Genomic DNA, 23,186 nt, shown 5'->3' on the forward strand with positions numbered 1-23,186 from the left:
ATAAGATAGAAGAGGTTTGTATGCAATGATTTCTTTGCTGGGCTGGCCAAGTGGAAATGAAAAGGTTTGTATAAATAGTTTTTGTATTTATTTTTATTTTTAAATAAATTATAAGGTTCTTCTTAAAATCGAAGAATCCATTATTATTATTAATTTTGTTTTATGTTTTCTTGCATTTATTTTTGCTCTGCCTGAATTTCAATTAAACATTTTTATCCTCTTTATATTCGTTTTCTAATTGCCCCGCAGCACTCTTGATTTTTGTCCCGCTCATCATCTCACTGTCTGTCTCTAGCTCTAGTTACGCACTCTTATACATATAACATTTTCTCTCATACTTGTATTAATTTTTTATTGTTTTTTCATTCCTTTTTTCTTTTTTTCTTTTTAGTTCTTAATAAGATTATAACTCGTAGGCTAACCTATATGATTTGTGATTCCTCATTATCAAAAAATATACAGTTATATATATTGTGTGTGTGTTTCATTTTTTGCTTATATCATTTTTCTTTTCACTGTTTACTATCGGCCATTGGCCTTATTTATGGGCTTTGAAGGAGGAACACACAACACACTGTCTTCTTTTTCTAAATGAACTCTCTTTTTCGTTTCTTCTCCCTTTTTCTATATCTCTCATTCGCTCTCCTGCTATAGTGCTTTGCCAGGGTCGAAAGAAATACTTTAAGATCACACTAAAAATTAAAAAAAAAAAAAAAAAAAAAAAAAATTGCTAAACAAATTTTGGGCTACTAGGAATTTAGCGTGAGGTTTAAGAAATTGCGAGCAAAAACTAGTTTCAGAATTCTTATTCTTCATAATTTCCGTATCTCCATTCCATTTTTTGCTTTGGGGTTTGCATTCCTATTGTTGTTGTTGTTGTTGCGGTTGTTGTGTTGTTGCTTGCGATTAAGTTCTCATTTTAATTGTTTAATCAGTCTGATTTACTTCTACTGCGAAAACTATTTATATATAATCCATTCCGGACAAGTTGCTCGACTCGAGGACGCCTTACAGCTCATCCTTGAGATCGTCGCCAGAGTCGCCCTCTGGTGGGGGAGCACCGCCTGTGCCCTGGTAGAGCTTGGCAATCACCGGTTGCACGATAGCCTCCAGATCCTTCTTCTGCTTCTTGTACTCCTCGGGATCGGCGTCTGGGTTCTGTTCGAGCCACTTGATCGACTCATCGATGGCCGACTCCAGCTTGGTCTTCTCGTCCTCGCTGAGCTTGGCGCCCAATTTCTCCTTGTCGCCGATTTGGTTCTTCAGGCTGTACGCATACGATTCCAGCTCGTTGCGCGACTCGACGCGCTCCTTCAGCTTCTTGTCCTCATCGGCGAACTTCTCGGCATCGTGGATCATGCGATCGATGTCCTCGGGCGTAAGGCGGTTCTGGTCGTTGGTGATCACGATCTTCTCCTTGTTGCCGGTGCCCTTGTCCTCAGCGCTCACCTGCAGAATACCGTTGGCGTCGATCTCAAAGGAAACCTCGATCTGGGGAATGCCACGTGGCGCTGGGGGAATGCCAGTCAGATCGAATTTGCCCAGCAAATGGTTGTCCTTGGTCATGGGACGCTCGCCCTCATACACCTGGATGGTGACGGTGTGCTGGTTGTCGGAGGCCGTGGAGAACACTTGCGACTTCTTGGTGGGGATGACTGTGTTGCGCGGGATCAGCTTGGTCATCACGCCGCCAACGGTCTCAATACCCATGGTCAATGGATTGACATCGAGCAAGACGATGGCATCGGTGTCCTGTTCGCCGGAGAGAACGCCAGCCTGAACGGCGGCACCGTAGGCAACGGCTTCATCGGGGTTGATGCCACGGGATGGTTCCTTGCCGCCAAAGAAGTCCTTAACGAGCTGCTGGACCTTGGGAATACGAGTAGAGCCGCCAACAAGCACAATCTCGTGCACGTCCTTTTTGTTCATGTCCGCATCCTCCAACACCTTCTGGACGGGCTTCAGAGTCGAACGGAACAGATCCAGATTCAGCTCCTCGAACTTGGCACGGGTCAGCGTCTCGGAGAAGTCATCACCCTCGAAGAAGGACTCAATTTCAATGCGGACTTGGTGGGAGCCGGAGAGGGCACGCTTAGCCTTCTCGACCTCACGACGCAGCTTCTGGACGGCACGATTGTCCTTGCGGATGTCCTTGCCCTTCTTCTTCTTGTACAACTTGATGAAGTGGTCCATGACACGCTGATCGAAGTCCTCACCGCCCAAGTGAGTGTCGCCGTTGGTGGCCACCACCTCGAAGACGCCGTTGTCGATGGTCAGCAGGGAGACATCGAAGGTACCGCCGCCCAAATCGAAGACCAGCACGTTCTTCTCGCCCTCCTTCTTGTCCAGGCCGTAGGCAATGGCAGCTGCGGTCGGTTCGTTGATGATGCGCATCACCTGCAGGCCGGCAATGACGCCAGCATCCTTTGTCGCCTGTCGCTGGGCATCGTTGAAGTAGGCGGGCACAGTGACGACGGCGTGGGTGACCTTTTTGCCCAGGTAGGCTTCGGCCGTCTCCTTCATTTTGCCGAGAACCATGGCAGAGATCTCCTCGGGGGCAAAGATCTTGGCGCCCTGGGATGTGTCAACGCTAATGTGTGGCTTGGAGTTCTTCTCTACCACCTTGAATGGGAAGAATTTGATATCGTGCTGCACATTTGTGTCCGACCATTCACGGCCGATCAAACGCTTCGCGTCGAAGACGGTGTTCTCTGGATTTGTGGTCAACTGATTCTTAGCGGCATCACCGATCAGACGCTCGCCATCAGCTGTGAAGGCGACGTAGGAAGGCGTGATGCGATTACCCTGATCGTTGGCAATAATCTCAACGCGTCCATTTTTGTAAACGCCAACGCTGCAAACAAAAAACAAAACTTTATTAATATCGAGTCTATTTTTATTACTGTATATAATAATATGGTAGAATAAGATTTGCACATCCCAATTAGAATACGTTGTGCGACTCCAACAAGATTCAAATTGCTGTTTAAAATGACGTCCAATTGGGTTATAAATTCTAGAAAACGATTTGAGTCCAATTGACTTGCAATTCCAATAGTATTCTAATTTTTTGGTATTATTGAAATCCAATAAAATATTCTTTCCCAATCTGGCAACGCCCGAAGCGAAATGGCGCAAAACTTACCATGAGTATGTGGTTCCCAGGTCAATGCCAATAACGGTGCCTAGCTCCTTGTCCTTCTCTTTCTTTTCCTCGCCGAGCGACAGGCCTACAAAGGCCACAACAGCCAGTAATATGCACAACTTCATTGTGGCAGTTTTCTTCTAGTGTTTTATTAAGTATTATTAACTAGCTTTGATGCTGTCTGTGACACCAAACAAAAAAAACTGCAACGAGATTAAGATAAAATTGATGATTAATTAAAGGAACACAAGCTTAGCTTGACATTTTTTTGTACACGTCAACACACGCGTCAAGCGGGAGAGAGAGTTAAGCGAAAGAGAGCGCGTAGGCAGAACAAAAGAAACGCTGACGTTGGCAACAGGTAATACTGTTATGTGTGCTACTTTTGACAGTCATTGAAGTTACAGCCTAACAGAATTTATGGCAGCGGCCTTAAAATATTTTATATGTGCTTCATATGAAGGCAAACCAACGCGTACCTAAAACTACCTGAAGATAGCAGCTGTGAACACAAAACGTCTGGCTCGACAGATAAACGTTTAACAACTGTTTAATGCTCCCCGGCGCGGCTCTGCTCAGCTCAGTTCGCCTCACTGACATTGACCGACGCCGCGGCTCTGCCAACGCTGCTGTAGAATTTTTGTATACGTGGTAACATTTTTCTGGTTCTTTCTGCTGCCGCCATAAGCTCAAACCTACAGACTCTCACTCACACTCTCTCTTTCTCTCTACCTATCTACAATTCGCTCTCTAGTTGAGCACAAATTCAGTTGCCGGCTACATTCACATGAGTGTGCAAGAGCTGAACAAAAAATAAAACTGGTTTTGCTTTTGCTGAACTTCTCTCTTCAGCTATTATTTTTTTATAGAAATTTCTTATTGTCATTCTCGTCGAGTTCTGCATACGCAATAAGTGGCCCAATAACGAAACAAGAAAATCCAATTGCAATTGTATGGCAGTTCAAACAATTCACACATACACAGGCACACTCACACGCCCCGTCCGGTGAAAGTTGGGGCGAACGTCGGCGTCTTCTGCCGGCAGCAAACGCCATCAATTTGCACAGCTGTGTTAGTTTGGTTCGCTTTACTCACGTTTTATGTTTTTGCCCGAAAAACTATGTATAAACTAAGTCAGTAATCGCCCTTTATGCTTTTCTGACGACGTGTACTTTTGTTAGCTATGGAACCGAATAACGCTTGGGGATCTTTGTTTTTTGAAATGACGTGTACAAAGCTGATTGAATGAGTGCCAGAGCTGCTAGAATGCAGAGACGTCTGCCAGCAGCAGCAGCAGCAGCAGCAGCCACCGATAAGTCGGCGCAGGCGCATATCTATATATACTGTGCTATACTGTCTGTCGGTCTGTGTGTGTGTGCGTGTGAGTGTGTTTGTATTTAAATTGAGTTATTATTTTGATATTGCAATTATTTGTTATCGCCTTGATTTAAATCAAGTGCTGCCATGTCAGCAACGGAAGCAGATAATAATGCAGCGTGGTGGCAGCGCAAGAAGTTCACAGCTGTGTGGCCAAGTTCTAGAAATTGAAAATATTCCTCATATGCGTATGTATGTATATATGTATAGTACATACATAAGCATATTGCATATTGCAGCCGGCCGGTTCGAATGTGAATGAACTTTGTTACCAATTGGCAAATGAATGAGATGCTATGTTAATTTCTGCTACGGTCCATTCAACAATATACATATGTATGTTAATTATGCACGCCTTGACATCGGCCAGTGCTTCGCGCTACACGTCATGCCAGGGGGAGCCAAGGGGGCCTGGGAGTTGGCCCCACTCTGTGACGTCGTTAAACTCAGACACACAATATATGTATTAATATTAAATGTTGTCTTGCACGCATGCCGTTGCACCCACTACATGTGCTTCGCCTATACTCTTGAATTTTGTTCCCTAAAATCAGACAATTTTGGAGCCACATTGCCAACATGGCGACTTCGGCAACAACCCCACACATGGGGATTAGCTTTGCCTATATCAATGCCTTTAAATTTCATTTTTATTCTTCTGAATGAGTCCGGTGGGAAAGACCTTGATAGCTTGCATTCGATTGAATGCTTAATGAGGTTTTATTTAATTTACCACTTGAAATTTGACTTATTAAAAGCTTACTTTTTTCTTTCTTAAATTTGCTCTCTTGACGTTTGAAACAGTACTGAAAGAATATTGCTGAATGCTTTCGGCCGGCGCTTTCATTTCGGTCGCACACACATACACACACACATGCGACGGTGTACAAAGACACGTCAGTGTTAACTTTGCTGCAGAGTTGCAAAGCTCTAGGCACTTAAAATGTTATCGATTGTTAGCTTTCAAACTGATTTTTAAATACTTACTTTTTCTAACTTAAACTAATTTTGAGCACTTCATACAAAATTAACTTATTTAAATATAAGTATTTTGTCACTTTGATGCTTTGTCTTTCTTTTTTGGCTTCGATTATTAATTACTTTTGTACACGGTTTCACAGTCACAGAATTTGTTTATATATAAGAATATTAAAAAAAAAATGTATATTCCTCTTATTGTTGCTTGTACGTAGTGTATTTTGTATTCCAACGGAGTGGCGTTTTTCTATATACCGATTTGTTACTTCTTTGCTGTCTGTTTGGAAACTGTTGGTCGCTCTCTGAAATGCCGGGCTATTTATTTGCCCGCGTTGTTTACGCTCTGACGTGTCGACCACGTCAGCGTCTGGTGCAATTCTGATTGGTGTTTCGTTAGACTGACCGCAATCGCTGATTGGCCCGCGCTGAAAAGAGAGAATGTGTTGTCAAAAGCTTTACTCTGCTTTGCTTAGTTGTTTTTTGTTTGTTGCGCTCATTTCGTCATTATCAAGGCTGATGACGCCGACTGAAAGAGCGCGCACTCTCATTCACTCTCTCTCTCGCTGCATTTTCAAATACATGTTGCTCTGGTAAAAATAATTTTTTGTTTTCTTTTTTGGCAAACAGTGACGTGTACTTGGCGCAATGGTTTGAATCGCAGGTCTATCCAGTATATGCTCGCATGCATTCTGTATGAAACACCATAAAGTACCGTCAGTCGAGATGAATCTCGAAATTTCATGATTGCAGATAAGCAAAAGAAACGCCCATATTTTGTTTGATTTAGTTTTATGAATGTTTAATGACACACAATCGATATCAATATCTTTTTTTCCATTTTGTTTTGGTTTTGTTTTTTTGTTTTTGTTTTTTTTTTTTCTTTTTATAATTTTTTTTTCATAACAATAATAGCATTTAATAATCGTCCAACATACAATTGAGTTTTACCAAAAGTTGACTTCAACTTTTCGTGCTATATGTCAATTGAATTGAATATTAACAATTTGTTTACACTGACTAAATGGGACGAAGGGTGGAGGGGCCTGGGGGAGATAAAAGTTCGCTAAGCTTCTGAGATTGGGTTTATCATCTGGCCGAATCTAAGCCAGACTCAATGGACTATTTAGCTTGCGATATCTTTATACATACATAGATACATATATATACATATAAAGGCAACTAGGCAAAATTGTGACGTTATTTATAGTTTGCATTAAAAAATGAGTTAAAAAACAATCTTATATGGCATAGGGGTATTATTAATAAATTTTCAAAAATAATTAAAAGTAAAAAAACAAATTAGCGCATTTCGCTATATAAATATTTAAATTACAATTGTTGCTGTTTCTCTTTTTCTCTCTTCATATTCATTTTTTCTTCTTTTTCTTTGTAAAAGCTAAGTTTTGGTCAAAAAACTGAGCTAATCTCATTCAAAAAGTTGAGTTAAATTAAAGGGAAAGAGAGAGAGACAAAAAATAAATCATGAGAAGCACATCGAAAAAACAGTTAGACGAGTACAGTTAGTGATAAAAGTTAATAGCTAACTGTTTTACAGTTTTACATTTTGGACTTAAGTTCAGTGCATAAAAATTATGTTTTTTTTTCTTCTTCTTGTTTCAAACTTTAAATTTTAATTCGAGTTTCGTTTTTGCTTTTCCTTTTAGTGGCTCGTGGTAAATTGTTTAAGTTTAAGATTTGGTGTTTTCTTCTTTAAATGTTTTGAAACGCTTTGAGTTGCCATAAAATAGTTGCAGTTGTTTTTGTTCTTGTTGTTGTTGTTGTGATAGTTATTGGTCCGAAACAATTGGTAAATAACTAGAATCTCATTGACTGGCTTTGCATTTGTAAATAGTTGTAGTAAATATATATATATATATAGTTTATAAGATATACAGGCTAGTTAACAATATCAACAAATGGGCGTGCCTACGCCTGCATTCTTAGTTTAGCGTTCTTTGTGTTTTGTGTGTGTGTGTGTGTGTGTGTGTGTCTGTGTGTGTGAATGTGTGTCTGTGTGTGCGTGCTTGCTTTAAACTTTCTCTATCTCTATCTCTCTCCCACTCTCGCATCGCTCTTCGCTTTACGCTCTCTTCACTCGTGCCGCACTCCGCATATGGACAGGAACGTACTGAAATTGTGTAGGCTGCACGCCGGAAGTACCGTATACACTATCGCTGCCATTTCTTGGCATTTGTGGCGGAAGTCGTGCAACGCCTGCAACAGCAGATCCGTGGGCGGGGCGGCGTTCACCTGATAGAACAGCTTCAGGTGTATCGCTGGCAATGTGGACGCAGCTGCTGTTGCCCCCTGCTGTTGATCCCCAGCGCCGCCGGGCTGCAGTGGCAGTGACATTGGCTCGGTGGGCGTGGCAGTGTTAAGCGCCGTCTGCTCCTCAGCTTCACGCTGCAATAGTAGATGTTGTTGCTGCTGCTGCTGCTGCTGTTGCCGCTTGGCCAATGGATAGTCCTTCAGCAGCCGATTCACAATATAGGTGAGTATCTCGTCCAGATTCTCAGCGCTGAGGCTCTGGGCCAGCCGGTAATGGTTGCCCAGCACGTCGTCGCTCAGCTGCGTCAACTGTGTGGTGGATGAGGCCAAGCCAGTTGCCACATAGCAAACAATGGCCGCACAATTGTTCTCGTAGTTCCAGCGACGTCGTATCGAGATGGTATAATCGCTAACCGAACAGCCAGTCTCCTCGTCTGAAAGAGTAAACCGAAGACAATTAAATAGGAATTGAAATCATTAAATATTTGGCAAACAACAATTGAGGCTTGAATGCTTACAATCTTGAAGTGTCTTTCCTGCAATTTGAAATCAGCTCTCTGAGCCAACATGTTTATAATATACAATATGCACATAACTCATATATATAACACAAGCTTAATGAACTGTGTTATATGACTATGTGATAAGATAGGTATACGCAAATCAGTTATCAATACTATAAATCAAAGTTCTCGTTCTTCAAGATTACGTTGAATTTAAAAGAAATTTCTAGTTCTTCAATGTATGTTCAAGTTTCTTCTTCTTACTTACTTACGAAGTAATTTCTATATAAATATGCATCATATATATACATAATAAGCAACTATAATTAAACGCATTGCAACTGAAGACATAAATAATAAACATACATAATCTTTGGTAAATTGCTATGATATGATTGGTTTATATATACGCATATAATAATATGCATAATCAATTATCATTATCATTTAATACTATGCTCAGGCCTAATACAACTTGCAATGCTTATGATATGGCTATGAGATTCTACTAACATAAAAAATAAACTAAATTTCTGAATAGCTTAATACAAGCCTATCACATTTACCATGCAACAATGATCTATATACACATACAATAAGAGTATTCTATTCTCAGACTATGCTCAATACAAATTTCAATGCCTATGATATGATACATAATCTATAATCTATTATTATCATTAATCTACATTTCTAACTGGGACTAGCTTAGTAGATATTGCAATGTCTATGACAAGGCTCTAACAAGATTGGCTTATATATATATATATACAAAAAATATATCATCTACATTTCTAATTCGTACTATGTTCTCAAGCTCAATACAGATTACAATTCCTATGATAGGGCTGTGACAAGATTGATTTAAATACACATATATACTACATATAAAATATTTTAATATAGAAACTGCATTTCCAGTTCAAGCTCAATATAAATTTCAATGCCTATGGCTCGGAGCGTGCTTAAACCACTTACAGTCGAAACGATCATTGTGGGTGTGCGCCCACACCTGCCACTCGACGAGGGCCTCGCGAGGCAGCGCCGGCAGCACAATATAATCCATGATGGCATTCGTGGTGCGTCGCTCCCACTGCCGTCGCGCCTCGCCAATGAAGGCGGGATGGGTGACAAAGCAAATGCCATGGACGACATCGCGCAGCTGGCCCTGGGCATTCATTGCCTTGGCAATGCGACTGATGTGACGCAATGCGAGTTTGCATTGGGGCCGAATGCCGCCCTCAATGATTGTCATGCTGCCCGGGACGAGGGCAATTTGGCCCGAGATGTAGGTGATGTCGCCAATCTGCAAAAGCGAACAGAAATTAGTTTCACACTCCATTCGTCTCTCTCTCTTTCTCTCTCATCTGTCTGTCTCTTTGTGTGACTCACTCGTGTGGACTGACTGTAGGGTCCGATGTTGGCTGGCGCCCAATGGGATATGCCCTGGACATGCATCGTATTGCGACGGCCATTGAGCAGCAGCTGCGTCTCCTCGCTATCGTCGCCACTGTGGTTGGCAGGCGCTCGGTGCGCAATGGCCTCCATGACCACATGACAGTCATCCGGCAGCGGGCACTCGACACAGACTCGCGTCGGTGGATTGTGAAAGCCAAACGATTGCAAATAGATGCTGTTGAGAGCGGGATACTCGGCTATGGATCTCACGTAGAGCGTGGTGAAGCACAGGTCCTGCAGCTCGTAGCCATTGCTGGTGCACAGGTCGCGCAGCGTAGTCAACGCCTGTTGCATGCCCAGCTCCATGCTGGCGGCGCATCCTAGTAGAGACAACGAGAGGGAGAGAGACAAGCGAACATGAGTAACGGTGCCATCTGGATATTGCGTATCGATTATGGGTTAGTGTCTGTAAGTGCTGCTGGTTACCCTGTATGCCCGCCAGCCACATCCAGCCCTTGGCATTGATGGCCGCCCTGGCCTGGTTGGCCAGAGGACGGAATTCCCGCTCGTATTTCATGGGACTGGGCGGCTGGGTGAGACCCGTTGGCATCGTCGTCGTCGCCGCATTATTGTTGCACTGCGTGGTGCTCAGCCCAAGCGAGGAGATGGCCAGCGACAGCGAGCCGCACACGGCGGCCGTGCTGCTACCCAATGGATGGGAGCTGCCGAAGCCGCAGCAGCTGTTCGCCTGCAATGCGCCGCCTACGCCGCCTGTCCCGCCCAATGCCAGTGCGGATGCGGATGCGGAGGTCGACTGATTCGCATTCGCATTCGCATTCCCGAGCAGCAGCAGCGAAGCGCTGCCCGTTATGCAGCTGGCCGTCGGTATGGGCTCGTCGACGCTGGCGCTCTTCGTTACAATGGGTATCGGCGAGGACGATGATGTGGCCAAGTGCCGGCCGAACGAATTGCTGCGCGATATTAGCTCGTTCTGGCTGAGCGATTCGCGCAGACGCGTCTCCTTCTCAATCAGCTCCAGTTCCGTTTCACTGAAGTCCGGATCGCTCAGATCGCTGTACGTGGACTCATTGAGATCGGTTATGTAGTCGAGGGACTTCTTCACAAAGACCACATCGCCGCCGGCATTTGGCTCCTTCGGCTGCAGCGATAGCTTCGTAAAGTTAATGTAGCCAACGGGACAGATGGGATCCGCGCTGCTAATTATCGTCTGTATATCCTCGACCACGATGCGCTGCTTGAACAGCGGACAGTCCAGCGTGAATGTCTCATATTCCCCACCCTCGCCGCACACATTCAATCCATACTTGTCCCGCATCTTCAGCAGATGCGTTTGCATCTCACGCAACGATTTGCCCAAATGACGATCCGGCACCAGGCCCAATGCGGCCACCTATGGAAATGAATGGAAATGGGCAGAGCTCAACTGAATGAGATGGATCATGATGAGTGCATCATTCGGTTTACCTTGATGATAATGGCGTGCACCTGACAGTCAATCATCTCCTGCAGCAGTTCAGTCTGATCTCTCCTCCACAAATAGGCCAGGGATATCAGGTTCAGCCGGCTGCAGACGTTCTCCACGCGCACCCGCTGATAATCCGACAATATGGCACCAACAGCAACCGCCTCCACGTTTAGTTCGTGCTGTCAAATGGAACGCAACGCGAAATGTCTTTAAATAAAACTAGTCTCTAGATAAATGAATCTGTTTGTATATATGTACATATATAAATAGTTTTTATAGACGATGCTATCATAATGTAATGCATGTAATAGTACAAATGATTCTATTTCTTTTCTTTTCCTTTTTTCAAATACAAATTATCAAATATATATGTATATAGATATTATGTAATATTATAAACATATGTATCTATTTAGTTCTTATCAAATTCATTTTATTTTTGAATATCATACACTAAATTTCATTGCAGTACTTTAAATAGTTTTCAAATTGTTGATTATATAAACCAGGGAAAAAAGTTTTTGCATACTCATTCACGACAGTAAAATGAGCATATGGGTTTTGTGAAATGTCTGAATGAGAGCTGATATTTGGAATGTATTACTGTCATAGGCAACACAAAAAAATATATGGTGGATCTATCTAAGTTCATTAGGCCGTGGTAAATTGGTAAAAACTGTATTGATAGTTTTAGAGATAGAAACACAAACACTGTTGACATCCTCTATTATTTTTGACTGTGAATAAGTATTCAGCAGTTGGCCATTACCGATGTTTTTTCATGGTTTTTAATGCAATTCAGAATCATAAATTTGGTTAGGTATAGATAGCATTATCTGTTTCTTTATACATATCTCTCTATGCATTCCACTCGTATTCAGCTCAAACTAATTCCAACTTTAATATATCATATTATGATATAGCTATAATCTGTAGTCGAATATCTTATTTGTTCATATGCTTCATTTAATTTAGCTTGACATATTATTATGAAGTGCCCCCATATCAAATTTTAGGCCAATATATCAAACAGATTCTGAGTTACGACCCTAAACCAATCAAGTGGAAACAATTCAAAGTGCAACACTCTATGAGCAGAGTGAAATTAGGCCTGCTTCTACTTCATTTTTATTTTGGCCATGAATCAAATAGTTATTCGATTTATGACCCACTTAGTTATGGCATCATTTGGCTGTGGCGCATCTTTAAAGTTCAAGTACTTTGCCATCGAGCGAGTGCTCTAATCAATTTATATATGTACAATATATTGTATATAATACATATACTTCTAGCCCTACATAGTTCACGTGCTTGTCGGCATTTTTGATAAGATTAAACGATTTGCCCACTGTGTAACTAATTTCCGCAATTATAATTTATATTCGAATTGTTTGGTGGGGCGTAAACTTGTTCAAGGACATTTTTACAGACAATCAACAAAGGTTTCCATGGGCCACACAGACAAGCTGCACCAGCAAATACCCTGTAATAAGGTAACATGATATATGTTTCTATAGAATCTTTAGTATCTTTGTGGAATTTCTTGAATTTCATTTGAAATGTTCTTTGATTTCTTTAAGATAGATTATAAATTAGCTAAGCTTAGTAGTTCCTTATACTTATATGCCCTCTATCACACTGCACTACAGGGTATAAAGGTGAGCGTCATCACTAGCGTCATTCGTCAGCTATTTGCATCGATAATCGCTAATCTCTAACCTCAATCTTTCCAACTCAACCAAACACACACATACATACATGTTCACAATCATATATCTCTATAAATAATTTATTGGTCTTCCTTGTGGCTTGGCCTTACCTTGCACGTTTCCAGCAAACTGTAGAGATCCTCGACTTCATCATCATCGGTGGGCACATATTGTTTGCCGGTCTGTAAGCTCTTGCCCTTGGTCTCGCGCCTATACAGAGGCAGGCCCATGGCACTGGCGAGTATCTCAATGCCCATGTGGCCAACTGTTTGATACATAAAGCTGTCCAGCTCATCTAGAGTGGCCAGAAATTGAGTTAACTATAAGCTAGAGATATACTCGTATGCGAATCGGCAATTACCTCTATCCTTGGGATGCAAATTGGCAAGTGCGACAATTTCGTGACCCTCGGCGACGCACTGCATCATGTTGTAGCAGCTATCCTTGCCGCCACTCACCATTGCCACCACGCGCATCTTGATGACCTATCTGTGTGTGTATGTGTGTGGGTGGGTGTATATGTGTGCGTGTGTGTGTCGTGTTTGATTATTTGGTTTGTGCTGCTCGGTTTAACTGGAGTGTGCGCTCATTTGGTCTGTTTGTTGACTAGACTTGTTTACAATAAAGAACGTGGCGTCTTCTATTAACACAGAGCGGCTGTTATTGATGTTGTCGTTGTTGGTGTTGGTGTTGTCAACTATAAAGCAAAGCATAAGTAGAGTTCATTAGTGTATGCGCTTGTTGCTGCTGTTGCTGCCCTGCTAAAAGCTCTCTCAGGTGGCTGCGGAATCTAATTAAGTCGCAGCATAATCAAATGCCAGAGTGTTGCCATTTAATGTGCTTTGGCAGCAACTGCAACCAACAATTGAGCAGCTGGCAGCGCTGCCATCGCACAGTGGTCACGACGGACGATGGACGACGGGCTGGTCTGCCGACGACCAGGATGCTCTATTACTTTCTTTATAATTGGCAAAAGTCGGCCAAGCTAAATGATTGCGCGAAGGTCACACTCTCACACTCACACACACTCGCACACAGGCACGCACATGTGTATATTAGCATGCATAGTGAAACACATATGTAAGAAATGTATATATGTATATATATATATATATCTACATATATAAATATATATACATATATGTATATTTGCACGTAGCACACACACTTGTCACACACTGTTGATGTACTGTTGCCGCCGCCTGTCTCGGCGCTGACATAAATATTCAATTTTCTATGCCAATTGCCGTTTACATCTAGAAGAATTTTGATATTGTTTAATATTTACCCGACCCGTATCTGGCCGTGCGCGACTTTATGGAATTCGCACACTTGTGTATTATGTTATGCGATAGAGATGTGCGATAGTTTTGCGCAAATAGCGTGTCGCAGCGATATTTCAAGAGCACTTGAAACTAACGGACTTTACATTTCATTTTATATGAATTACCAAGGACCACATTTATCTTTCAATTATAAAACTCATTAATTCATTTATTTCATTTCAATTTCAACAATACACATAACACATTACAAACATTTTAAATTAATATTACTCTAACTAAAAAGTTTCCTATCCGCGTGTAGTGAAAGGAGTAAGTGAAAAGAGTGCTTTGTTTTGTTTGTATGTCAAACTGAAAGTATTGTGGACTTGGATTCTGCCTTCATTTAAAAAAATCATAATTGCCGATGTTTGTATTTTTAAGGTTAACAGTGGCCCCAGTCACAGTATCGCACATCTCTAATGTTAGCCATCCGTTACGCAAAAATGCGCACTAATTTTTAAAATAAGGCAAGAAATTTTGCTTATCGAATAGAACCGATAACTTCGCATTGGGAATTGTAAGTGCTGAAAAGAGCACTTGTCTGCTTAGCACTGCTTGCCGAGCAGTGCTTGGCTCATCGTTACTCATTTTTGCACTTACGCGACTCACTTTGCGCTTACGCATCTGTTAATTTTAACATAGCATTTCAACGCTACGTCGGCCTGCTACGATTTACACACTCATCTGTTTATAAAAAGAAACCAATGGAACACCATTTCGCAATTTCGTCTTCAAAATTTGGCTTTTGAAATCCCTTGGTACCAAATTCTTTGGTGTAGTAATCAAAATTTTAATGACTGACAAGGACATTTTAAGTCACAACACCAGTAAGAAGGAAGCGTTTACATAAAGAGTTTGGTACCACCGTGTCAACAAATTCTGAAGACGAAAACACAAATCCACAAAAAATAACAAAAAAATATATAAATATATTTAATAATAAAAATTAAAAAAAAAAAAAAAAAAAATAAATAAATAAATAAAAGAAAGAAATAAACTAAAATCACAAATTGAATCATCTGACAACGATGACCGCTGTACCTCAAAGTAAACAATATAATATTACGCACATTCAACAACGTTTCAACTGGGATTGCGGGGTGACCTGCATTTTAATGATATTGTCCTCATCGCAACGTAAACAGTTCCTAAACAATTTCGAGAGCATCTGCAAGGATGAAGGTTTCGGTGTCAGCACCTGGACAATCGATCTCTGTTATCTGCTGCTTCGCTATCACGTGCGTCACGAATACTTAACGCAAACGATTGGCGTGGATCCAAGTTACAAGAAGCATTCATACTATTCACATGTACTGGACAAGGACGAGAAGCGGGTGATGCGCAGGTTCAAGGAAGCGTCTGCGAAAGGCTTGCGCATCCAGCAGCGTACGGTGAACATGCATGCGATTGTTATGCACTTGGCACGCCATGGACCAATTATACTGTTAACAAATGCCTCGCAACTCATTTGCGAAGTGTGCCGTCGTACGATTCGTGAAAAGTTTGGGTAGGTAATCGTAACGTAGCTGTTTTGTTACGTGCATACATACATATATACATTACTTACGTACTACTTAATGCAATGCAATAATCCGAATGCACAACAAAGACACGGAAATCTTAATAACGAACTGAGAACGTGCCAAGGTCCAGGCCGCTTGCCAATAATGAACTGAATTGGATAATAATTGCAATCACTTATGCAACCTTCTCACCAGACAATCATAGTCATTTGCCGTGGCACCGCCAGACACTTGCATTTAATATCCATCCAGTTGCTAAATTACCATATGAAATGCCGAGATCTCAATTATCGATAGAGTTCTGTTATCGGAATGTGAGCTGGCGCCCAACGGTCGTTTGAAGCGTGACTTGGCTGTGCATTCTTTCAGTGCTTGAATTGGCTTGATTAACCCACTTTAACCACTTTGCTTATTGTTAAGTTTTCATCTCTTCTGTTTTGCCCAAAATAAAAACAAAAGTTTTGCTGGACACTATGTGGTGCTATGTGGCTACGACGCAGAAGCACATACAATATTTTATAACAATCCAGAAACACGCGATGGCCGTAAGTGGGATGCAATGAAATTAACTAAATTATACTTATCGATGTATTCACTAATCGTCTAATCTATTGCAGATACTTGCCGCTGTTCACCGGCTTCTATGGACACAGCACGCTCGGCTTTCGGCACCGATCAGGATATTATATTCATTTTCGAGAAATCGAAACGCAAAAAGTAAACACCAGGATGCCGATGGAGTCGACATAATGTCATACTGTACCTGGCCAGCAGTTGCCACAGTTGTTGTTGTTAAATTGGACCTGCTAGCTTTTGTGATATTTACTTGTATTAGGACTGCGATCTGATCGTACTTGGCTTGGCCTTTCATCTGACGTACCTAAGCTATATGTACCGTTAGTTTTCAATAACTAACTTTGTTGTCAATATAATTTGCTTACTTTATTTATTGTTTCATTTTGTTGTATATAATATATATACATGTATGTATGTATATATGTATATATTTATATATGCATACATATATGTATATATAAGTATATTTATTTTTTTCCACTTTTGCGTTAACCTTTGTTGTCAAGCAAAACAAAGCTTAGTATTGTTTTTTTTTGTATAGTTATAGCATTTATTTAATAGTTGGTCCCCATTTAAAACAAAAAATCAAAAGAACAACAACAACAAGTTATATATTATATTATAATCCCTTGTAGAGCAAGACAAGTATTTCAGAACTTTTTCGAATACAAAAAAATAGTATTAGAAACATAATATAACAGTATTTTAACGTACATATATCTATATATATATATATATGTATATGTATAAACTCGTATATAATAATAAAAAAAATGGCTATAAAAATTTAGTTTTTGTCTTTGTATTTCTACTGAGTGTCCTTGTTGAGCTGTTTGGTCAGCAGCTGCAGCTTAATGTGTGGCGCCTCCACGGGTAAGATTATCTCGCCAACGTCATTTGTATATTTGGCATAGAGCTGCTCGGAGAACGGCTGGAAGCCCTGCGAGCACAGAATCTTTTGTGAGAAGATGCCGGTGGCATCAGCCTTGAGCAGCTGGAAGCCCGATTTGCGTGCCACCTGCTCGGCGCGGCGCACCAGTTCCTTGGCTATGCCCTGTCCGCGATAGCGTGCATCCACTGAGAGGATACGAACATCAAAAATCTGTTCGACATTGTAGCGCGCAAAGAGATCCACCTGCAGGCTGTGGCCGTAGAGCAGCTCAAAGATTTTCTTATAGTTGGCATCGGTGCTCTCCTGCAGTTTTTCTAGCGCCTGTTCCGTATCGCCTGGACGGAGGACGCCATTGAGTATGACGCCAGCGATTTGGCCGTAGCTGTTGCTATCCTTACGAACATCCACTGCCATGATGCTTAGCTGATCCTGCAGCGTTGTCAGACTGTGATGCTCCAGTTCAGCGTTGCCACCCCCGTGCTGGCAGAGGCCAGCAGCACGATTCAGTGGCTCATCGGCAAAAAAATTGCGACGCAAATGCTCGATCACTCGCTCAAAGTGGTCAGCTGTGATCAGTTTGTACTCCATTTCGTGAAATTACAATATCTAAATGTGCTCGGGAATGTATGCTATATAAAGAAGTGTGAAGAGTGTGTAGCATACTTATTAGATGGGCTTATTTAGTCGAATATGAATAGTTTAAAGCGCAGCTTCATGAAATTTTATTGCAGTTGTGAGTGTGTAAATTGTCCTCACATGCATACAAAAAAAAATTTTTTTTGTTTATGCTTGTGTGTGTCGCATATAGGTATGAATGCGCACATACACATGCATACATGCTTGCACACATATGTATATATTAAACGCCAGCTTTCAGTGGCATTTTTGCTTTCATAACTCAATTAGAGAGTACGCATAGCTCTCTCTCTCTCTATCTCTCTTTCACGCGTTCACACGCTCACCGACGCATTCCAGCACGCACACATGAAAACTCTCTCTTGCTTTTTCTTTATTGTTGTTTGTTGCAGTTGTTGTTGGTGCCACTGGTATTACAATCGCATTATATTCAACAATTTTCGACGCTTAGGGACAGAATATGCACCCATATAGCCCCGTTTTCTACTTCGCCCCTTCACCCACATCTTTGTATACTTTTAGACGTTTGCACTGAGCGAATTTCATTTATTTTCTTTAGTCATTAGTTTTTTTTAACAGCTTTATTTACTTACTGGTGATTGAGTGGTTAATCTCACAATTTGATTTAATAAATCGGGAGAGCGACTAAAAATGTGTAACCTACTTGCGGGCGCTGCGAAATGCGAACTGCGGCCTCAATAGCAGCAGTAGCAGCATCCTAGCTGAGCTTCTGTTCCTGTGCGTTTAAGAGAAAAATGTATGTCCAGTGGCGTACATGCTGGGCGCCCTGTTCAACAAGTCGCTGGAAAGCGTGAGCCCCTGCACAATGCACGACCATGAAAAAGGCTGTTAACATCTAACAGGATGAGTGCGTGCGTGTGCGTGTGTATGTGTGCTTTGTGTCTGTGTGTATGCGAGTGAGCGAGGGAGTCGTTGAGTGAGTCAGTGTGCCTGTTCGTGACTTTTGCCAAACGGTAATAAAAATTCGAGCTAGAGAGCAAAAGAGAGGCGCAAAAGTATTTTTTTTGTTCCTGTTGCCTAGCTTCTGCTCCCACTCTCCAATATTTAGCCCAATACGAATTAGACAGCAGTAACGGCGACGCCAACTGTTGATTCACTTTGTTCTTTGTGTGCGCCCTGTGTGTGCGCTTCACGCCACTTGTGGCTGTTTTTGTGTGTGGCTGTGTGTGTGCATTCGTATGTGTGTACATATGTAAATACATACGAATTTTGACTTTTATATGACTTACTCAAGGACTTAAGCTCAATTGGATGTCACCTGCATAACAAATACTCGACAATTACGATTGATGTACTCAGTAATTTTTGTTAATTGAATCTTAAGCAACTTTTGCACTAAGTACTGCTATTAAATATAATATATATATTAACTTTAACTTACCGTAAAATAGAAAGGGCTATAGAGAATCGTTTAGTGTTTGAGCATTTCGTAGGCTAGTAATGGCAGATGCCTGGTTAGGCAATTGATTCCACGTTGGTTACGGCCTTGCTCAGACCAGCCACGCCCTGCAACGAACGTTGCGCGGCCCAGACCTCGAGCTAGACTGTGACCCCAGTAATTCTCAGTTGCCCATGCAATATTTTTTATTTTAATAAATATTATTAACCAACCTACTGTATAAAGCGCACACGTGTATATGATTTTTTTTTGTTTTTCTGCTTTTTTCGCATTGTGTTTAATTTGCCTCGTTTTGTTTTTTTGACACATGACGGCGCACAAGACGCATATTCAAATTGCGTGACTCGGGCAACCTCTGTGCCACCCTCGCCCCCGTTTGCGTACAAGCTCCATTTGCCATTGCCAGGTCATGCCGAAAGACGATGACAATGGAAGCGACAGCGTGTGTGCTGTGCTTGGGCTCGGACATTTCTTTGTTTTTAGTGACTGACGACCTGACTGAGTGTTGTGCGTACTGCTAGCAATCAGCATCAATTTAACTCAATTCGATGTAACGGTCAACGCAGCCATTTGGCAGCACTGGCTTAGAGATGTGTGCGCTGCGGCGTCATCAGTGTGAGATTGAAGGTTTTGTTATATTTATTCGCAAGTAGTTCCTTCAAATTTGATATCTAATTCTATTCAAATTTCAACTGAAAAAGGAAATTAAATTCCATTCAAAATGTAATTGATATGCAAAACGAAATGCAATTTACACTGCAGCGAAATCTGTGGCATTTGATCGATCAATCACGCGCTCATCTCTAGCTAGCCGTGCTCCTCGCTGACGTTTGATGTGATGGCATCAGCTGAGCGCTCGGCCCAATGGACGCGCTTCACTTTTATCCATACGTCACATTGGACGATGTTGCGTCGGCGTCGGCGTTGGCGCCTGCGTCGGCGTTGACGTTAACATCGAAGACCGTTGCGCTGTTTGTCATTTGTCCCATTTCGCTGTCGTGTGCTTTGCTTTGCGGTTCTCGTTCTTTTTGCTCGGTGCTCGTCCGTTTATTTTTGTATATTTGTCGCATATATTCATTGTGGTTAATATTTTGTTGTTCTTATTTTTAGTTTATAGTCTATGCTTTGTTATTGTTGCTTTTGTTGTTGTTGTTGTTGTTCATATGTATTATTATTGTCGTTTCTGTTGACGTTTTACAAAAGTTGTGCACAACACAAAATTCTATTCAAATTTGTCATCAGTTGGCAGACGGCTAAAGAAGAAGCAGCGCATAACGGAACTGTAGCGGTGCCAGTAACGGTAAACTTGTGGGCTTCATTAACCAAACCAATTGAATCATGGCCGCCAGAGATCGTCTGCCCATATTTCCATCGCGCGGGTAAGTGCTCTCCCCCTCTCTGTCTCTCCTTGTCTCTGTCTCGAGAGAATTCTCCATCTCACGCATTCTGTCGCGCAGAGCACAAACGTTGATGAAATCGCGTCTGGCGGGCGCCACGAAAGGCCATGGCCTACTTAAGAAGAAGGCTGACGCTTTGCAGATGCGTTTCCGTTTGATTCTGGGCAAGATCATTGAGGTAGGCAAGAGCAGCTGATTAATGATGTCACCGTCTCGCCATCCGAGTGATCTCTCTCTCCCTCTCCCTCTCCCTCTTTGCACAGACCAAAATGCTAATGGGCCAGGTGATGAAGGAGGCGGCCTTCTCTTTGGCCGAGGTCAAGTTCACCACGGGCGACATCAATCAGATCGTGCTGCAGAACGTGACCAAGGCACAGATCAAGATACGCACCAAAAAGGACAATGTCGCCGGCGTCACTCTGCCCCTGTTCGAGCCCTATCAGGATGGCGTCGATACCTACGAGCTGGCCGGATTGGCGCGCGGCGGCCAACAGCTGGCCAAGCTGAAGAAGAACTACCAGAGCGCGGTGCGTCTGCTGGTCGAGTTGGCATCGCTGCAAACGTCCTTTGTGACGCTGGACGATGTCATCAAGGTGACCAACAGGCGTGTCAATGCCATCGAGCATGGTTAGTTCCAAGTAGATTTGATATCACATTGATGTTTCTGATTATGAATCATTACAGTTATCATACCGCGCATCAATCGCACCATTGAGTACATCATCAGTGAGCTGGACGAGCTGGAGCGCGAGGAGTTCTACCGCCTGAAGAAGATCCAGGACAAGAAGCGCGAGGCGCGCAAGTGTGCGGATCTCAAGCGCGAGGAGCTGCGTCGCCAGGGCTACAACGTGGTCTGCAGCGAACAGGCGCAGAATATCCTCGAAGAGGACGGCGACGAGGATTTGCTCTTCTAATTGGAAGAGTCGCACGCCGGCCAATCAGCGAGCACTTCTAATTCCCCGCACACACACACGCACACGCACACATATACGCACGCACACACACACACACACACGCAGATCACTTAAGGCTTCGCGAGAGTTAATTTAATTTCAGCTCTCACATTGTACTGTAATTTGCTCTAGTTCTGGTTCTGGTTCGGCGACTGGTTCGTTGTTGTTGTTGCTATATTCGCTGCTCTCGCTGTGATTGTTGTTGCTGCTGTGTTGCCGTTGCCGTTGCCGTTGCCGTTACTGTTATTGTTGTTGTTGTTGCGATTGCTGCTCTCCAGTTGTTGTTGTATGTAGCTAATGAAATCATGTATGTACATGTATGTACTTGACAATGTGTTTGTATTATTGTTAATATCATTATTATTATTACTCTGCTCATGATTGGCTTTTGTGTGTATTTGTTGTTAATTTGCCTAATTTCGTGGACTTTTAATTGTGCACAGAAAATGAAACTAGATACCAAATAGAAACAATCGAAAAAAAAAAAAAAAAAAAAAAAAAAAACAAACCTATTTGATGGCCCATAAAATCGTCTCATTTAGCCGCTTTGGCCATTCGTAGTTATCGATATGGATATGGCAGGCCTTATGGCTGCCCCCCTCCTCACCTCACCGCACACACGACACGTGCCAACCCCCAACTCAATAACAGTATCGTATATAGTGGATATAAATATGCATATAGCATATACTTGTATCGAAAGACCTGCGCGCATAGATTATCTTTCCAGCGCGCTCTTGATCACGTTATCGTTCCAGTTCTCGTTCTCATTTCACGAGATCTAGAGTTCCCCAATCCGAATTAATAATAGGCGGGACACACATCAACTATTTAGATACACATATAAAATCAAGTTTATTCATATACACATAGATATATGCATATTATGTTTGCTTATACACGTAATAGTTTGCCATTGACCACATATTTTTCTTTTGGTTTTTGGTTTCTCTGTTTCTTATGGTTTCTTATGTTTCTCACAGTTCTGTTTTGTATTAAGTAGTTAGCTTTTCCATTTTCCTATTTTGTGTGTGTATTCTCTTTAAATTCGGCTTGCTTCCATCAAGTTCTTAGCTTAAGAAAAAAAAAATTGTTTTCGCGCGAAGTCGAGGGGCAAAAAAGGCTTTAAAAAATATGTGAGCAAAAATATATTTCGCTCATTTGCACACGTTCTAAATGGGGCTTCAAGTCGGCATTTACCGGTGTAAATGGTTCTTAAGTTTGCAAAAAATGCGCATGCACTATATTTGATAGACATCTCTATATATGCTTGTATGTATATATATATATGTGTGTGTGTGTACGAGTATGTTAAGATATTGTATACCAAGCACTGTGACTGCATTTTGTACTTCTCCAATATAACAGTATATATAAATACATACATATTTGTATGTAGAACTCATGCATTTTGTTTCCGGGCTTGAGAATGTTGCAAATGAACCAGTTCGGAATGAAATCTGAACCGGCAAAGATGTTTATTTGGATAAGAGGGAGCTAAAGAGAGAGAGATACAGAGTCGGGGGTGGGGCGAGATAAGTCTAGCTCTCATAATAGTGACTTCTTCAGAGAGTATATATAGCTTATGTGCAATTGGTCT

At 42.0% G+C, this 23,186-nt stretch overlaps 5 protein-coding genes across 8 annotated transcripts; 2 read left to right on the forward strand and 3 right to left on the reverse strand.

Annotated features, from left to right (window-relative positions):
* Positions 1-75: 75 nt before the first annotated feature.
* On the reverse strand, positions 76-5,787 carry LOC6584733 (endoplasmic reticulum chaperone BiP). 2 transcript variants are annotated; one of them, XM_044010078.1, is made up of 3 exons: positions 5,510-5,787; positions 3,146-3,348; positions 76-2,854 (listed from the first exon to the last, which is right to left on the reverse strand). In XM_044010078.1, the coding sequence occupies exons 2-3, from the start codon at positions 3,268-3,270 to the stop codon at positions 1,009-1,011; spliced, it is 1,971 nt and encodes a 656-aa protein (XP_043866013.1). In that variant the 5' UTR covers positions 3,271-3,348; positions 5,510-5,787; the 3' UTR covers positions 76-1,008. The 2 variants fall into 2 exon arrangements, with proteins under 2 accessions (XP_043866013.1, XP_002010376.1); XM_002010340.4 differs by lacking the exon at positions 5,510-5,787 and adding an exon at positions 5,286-5,368.
* Positions 5,788-6,272: 485 nt separating this feature from the next.
* On the reverse strand, positions 6,273-14,257 carry LOC6584734. Its single transcript, XM_015161251.3, has 8 exons — positions 14,153-14,257; positions 13,226-13,561; positions 12,975-13,159; positions 11,155-11,334; positions 10,156-11,080; positions 9,664-10,049; positions 9,250-9,577; positions 6,273-8,202 (listed from the first exon to the last, which is right to left on the reverse strand). Exons 2-8 carry the CDS (start codon positions 13,338-13,340, stop codon positions 7,592-7,594), a joined length of 2,730 nt encoding a protein of 909 aa, XP_015016737.1. The 5' UTR covers positions 13,341-13,561; positions 14,153-14,257; the 3' UTR covers positions 6,273-7,591.
* Positions 14,258-14,833: 576 nt separating this feature from the next.
* On the forward strand, positions 14,834-16,657 carry LOC6584735 (protein GUCD1). 2 transcript variants are annotated; one of them, XM_015161594.3, is made up of 3 exons: positions 14,834-15,696; positions 16,133-16,257; positions 16,330-16,657. In XM_015161594.3, the coding sequence occupies exons 1-3, from the start codon at positions 15,218-15,220 to the stop codon at positions 16,431-16,433; spliced, it is 708 nt and encodes a 235-aa protein (XP_015017080.1). In that variant the 5' UTR covers positions 14,834-15,217; the 3' UTR covers positions 16,434-16,657. The 2 variants fall into 2 exon arrangements, with proteins under 2 accessions (XP_015017080.1, XP_002010378.1); XM_002010342.4 differs by having other exon boundaries at positions 14,837-15,696; positions 16,172-16,257.
* A 337-nt stretch (positions 16,658-16,994) lies between these two features.
* On the reverse strand, positions 16,995-18,517 carry LOC6584736 (arylalkylamine N-acetyltransferase 1). Its single transcript, XM_002010343.4, has 2 exons — positions 18,410-18,517; positions 16,995-17,809 (listed from the first exon to the last, which is right to left on the reverse strand). The coding sequence occupies exon 2, from the start codon at positions 17,766-17,768 to the stop codon at positions 17,097-17,099; it is 672 nt and encodes a 223-aa protein (XP_002010379.1). The 5' UTR covers positions 17,769-17,809; positions 18,410-18,517; the 3' UTR covers positions 16,995-17,096.
* Positions 18,518-20,212: 1,695 nt separating this feature from the next.
* On the forward strand, positions 20,213-21,651 carry LOC6584737 (probable V-type proton ATPase subunit D 2). 2 transcript variants are annotated; one of them, XM_002010344.4, is made up of 5 exons: positions 20,213-20,318; positions 20,479-20,615; positions 20,694-20,811; positions 20,897-21,260; positions 21,318-21,651. In XM_002010344.4, exons 2-5 carry the CDS (start codon positions 20,575-20,577, stop codon positions 21,545-21,547), a joined length of 753 nt encoding a protein of 250 aa, XP_002010380.1. In that variant the 5' UTR covers positions 20,213-20,318; positions 20,479-20,574; the 3' UTR covers positions 21,548-21,651. The 2 variants fall into 2 exon arrangements, with proteins under 2 accessions (XP_002010380.1, XP_032588410.1); XM_032732519.2 differs by having other exon boundaries at positions 20,243-20,318; positions 20,440-20,615.
* The last annotated feature ends 1,535 nt before the right edge of the window (positions 21,652-23,186 follow it).

This window comes from Drosophila mojavensis, unplaced genomic scaffold (genome assembly GCF_018153725.1).
Source record: "Drosophila mojavensis isolate 15081-1352.22 unplaced genomic scaffold, ASM1815372v1 contig_136, whole genome shotgun sequence".
Taxonomy (NCBI): Eukaryota; Metazoa; Arthropoda; class Insecta; order Diptera; family Drosophilidae; genus Drosophila; species Drosophila mojavensis.

Excerpts from the sequence above, each read along its gene's own strand:
- LOC6584737 (XM_002010344.4), top strand. The coding sequence starts at position 20,575 with ATGGCCGCCAGAGATCGTCTGCCCATATTTCCATCGCGCGG. Across the intron at positions 20,616-20,693 it reads CCCATATTTCCATCGCGCGG|AGCACAAACGTTGATGAAAT; the intron begins GTAAGTGCTCTC and ends TCTGTCGCGCAG. Across the intron at positions 21,261-21,317 it reads TGTCAATGCCATCGAGCATG|TTATCATACCGCGCATCAAT; the intron begins GTTAGTTCCAAG and ends GAATCATTACAG.
- LOC6584735 (XM_015161594.3), top strand. The coding sequence starts at position 15,218 with ATGACCGCTGTACCTCAAAGTAAACAATATAATATTACGCACATTCAA. Across the intron at positions 15,697-16,132 it reads ACGATTCGTGAAAAGTTTGG|TTTTCATCTCTTCTGTTTTG; the intron begins GTAGGTAATCGT and ends CTTATTGTTAAG. Across the intron at positions 16,258-16,329 it reads TCCAGAAACACGCGATGGCC|ATACTTGCCGCTGTTCACCG; the intron begins GTAAGTGGGATG and ends AATCTATTGCAG.
- LOC6584734 (XM_015161251.3), bottom strand. The coding sequence starts at position 13,340 with ATGCGCGTGGTGGCAATGGTGAGTGGCGGCAAGGATAGCTGCTACAAC. Across the intron at positions 11,335-12,974 it reads GTTTGCTGGAAACGTGCAAG|CACGAACTAAACGTGGAGGC; the intron begins GTAAGGCCAAGC and ends TCCATTTGACAG. Across the intron at positions 11,081-11,154 it reads TGCACGCCATTATCATCAAG|GTGGCCGCATTGGGCCTGGT; the intron begins GTAAACCGAATG and ends TCATTTCCATAG.
- LOC6584733 (XM_044010078.1), bottom strand. The coding sequence starts at position 3,270 with ATGAAGTTGTGCATATTACTGGCTGTTGTGGCCTTTGTAGGCCTGTCG. Across the intron at positions 2,855-3,145 it reads CTGGGAACCACATACTCATG|CGTTGGCGTTTACAAAAATG; the intron begins GTAAGTTTTGCG and ends TTTTGTTTGCAG.
- LOC6584736 (XM_002010343.4), bottom strand. The coding sequence starts at position 17,768 with ATGGAGTACAAACTGATCACAGCTGACCACTTTGAGCGAGTGATCGAG.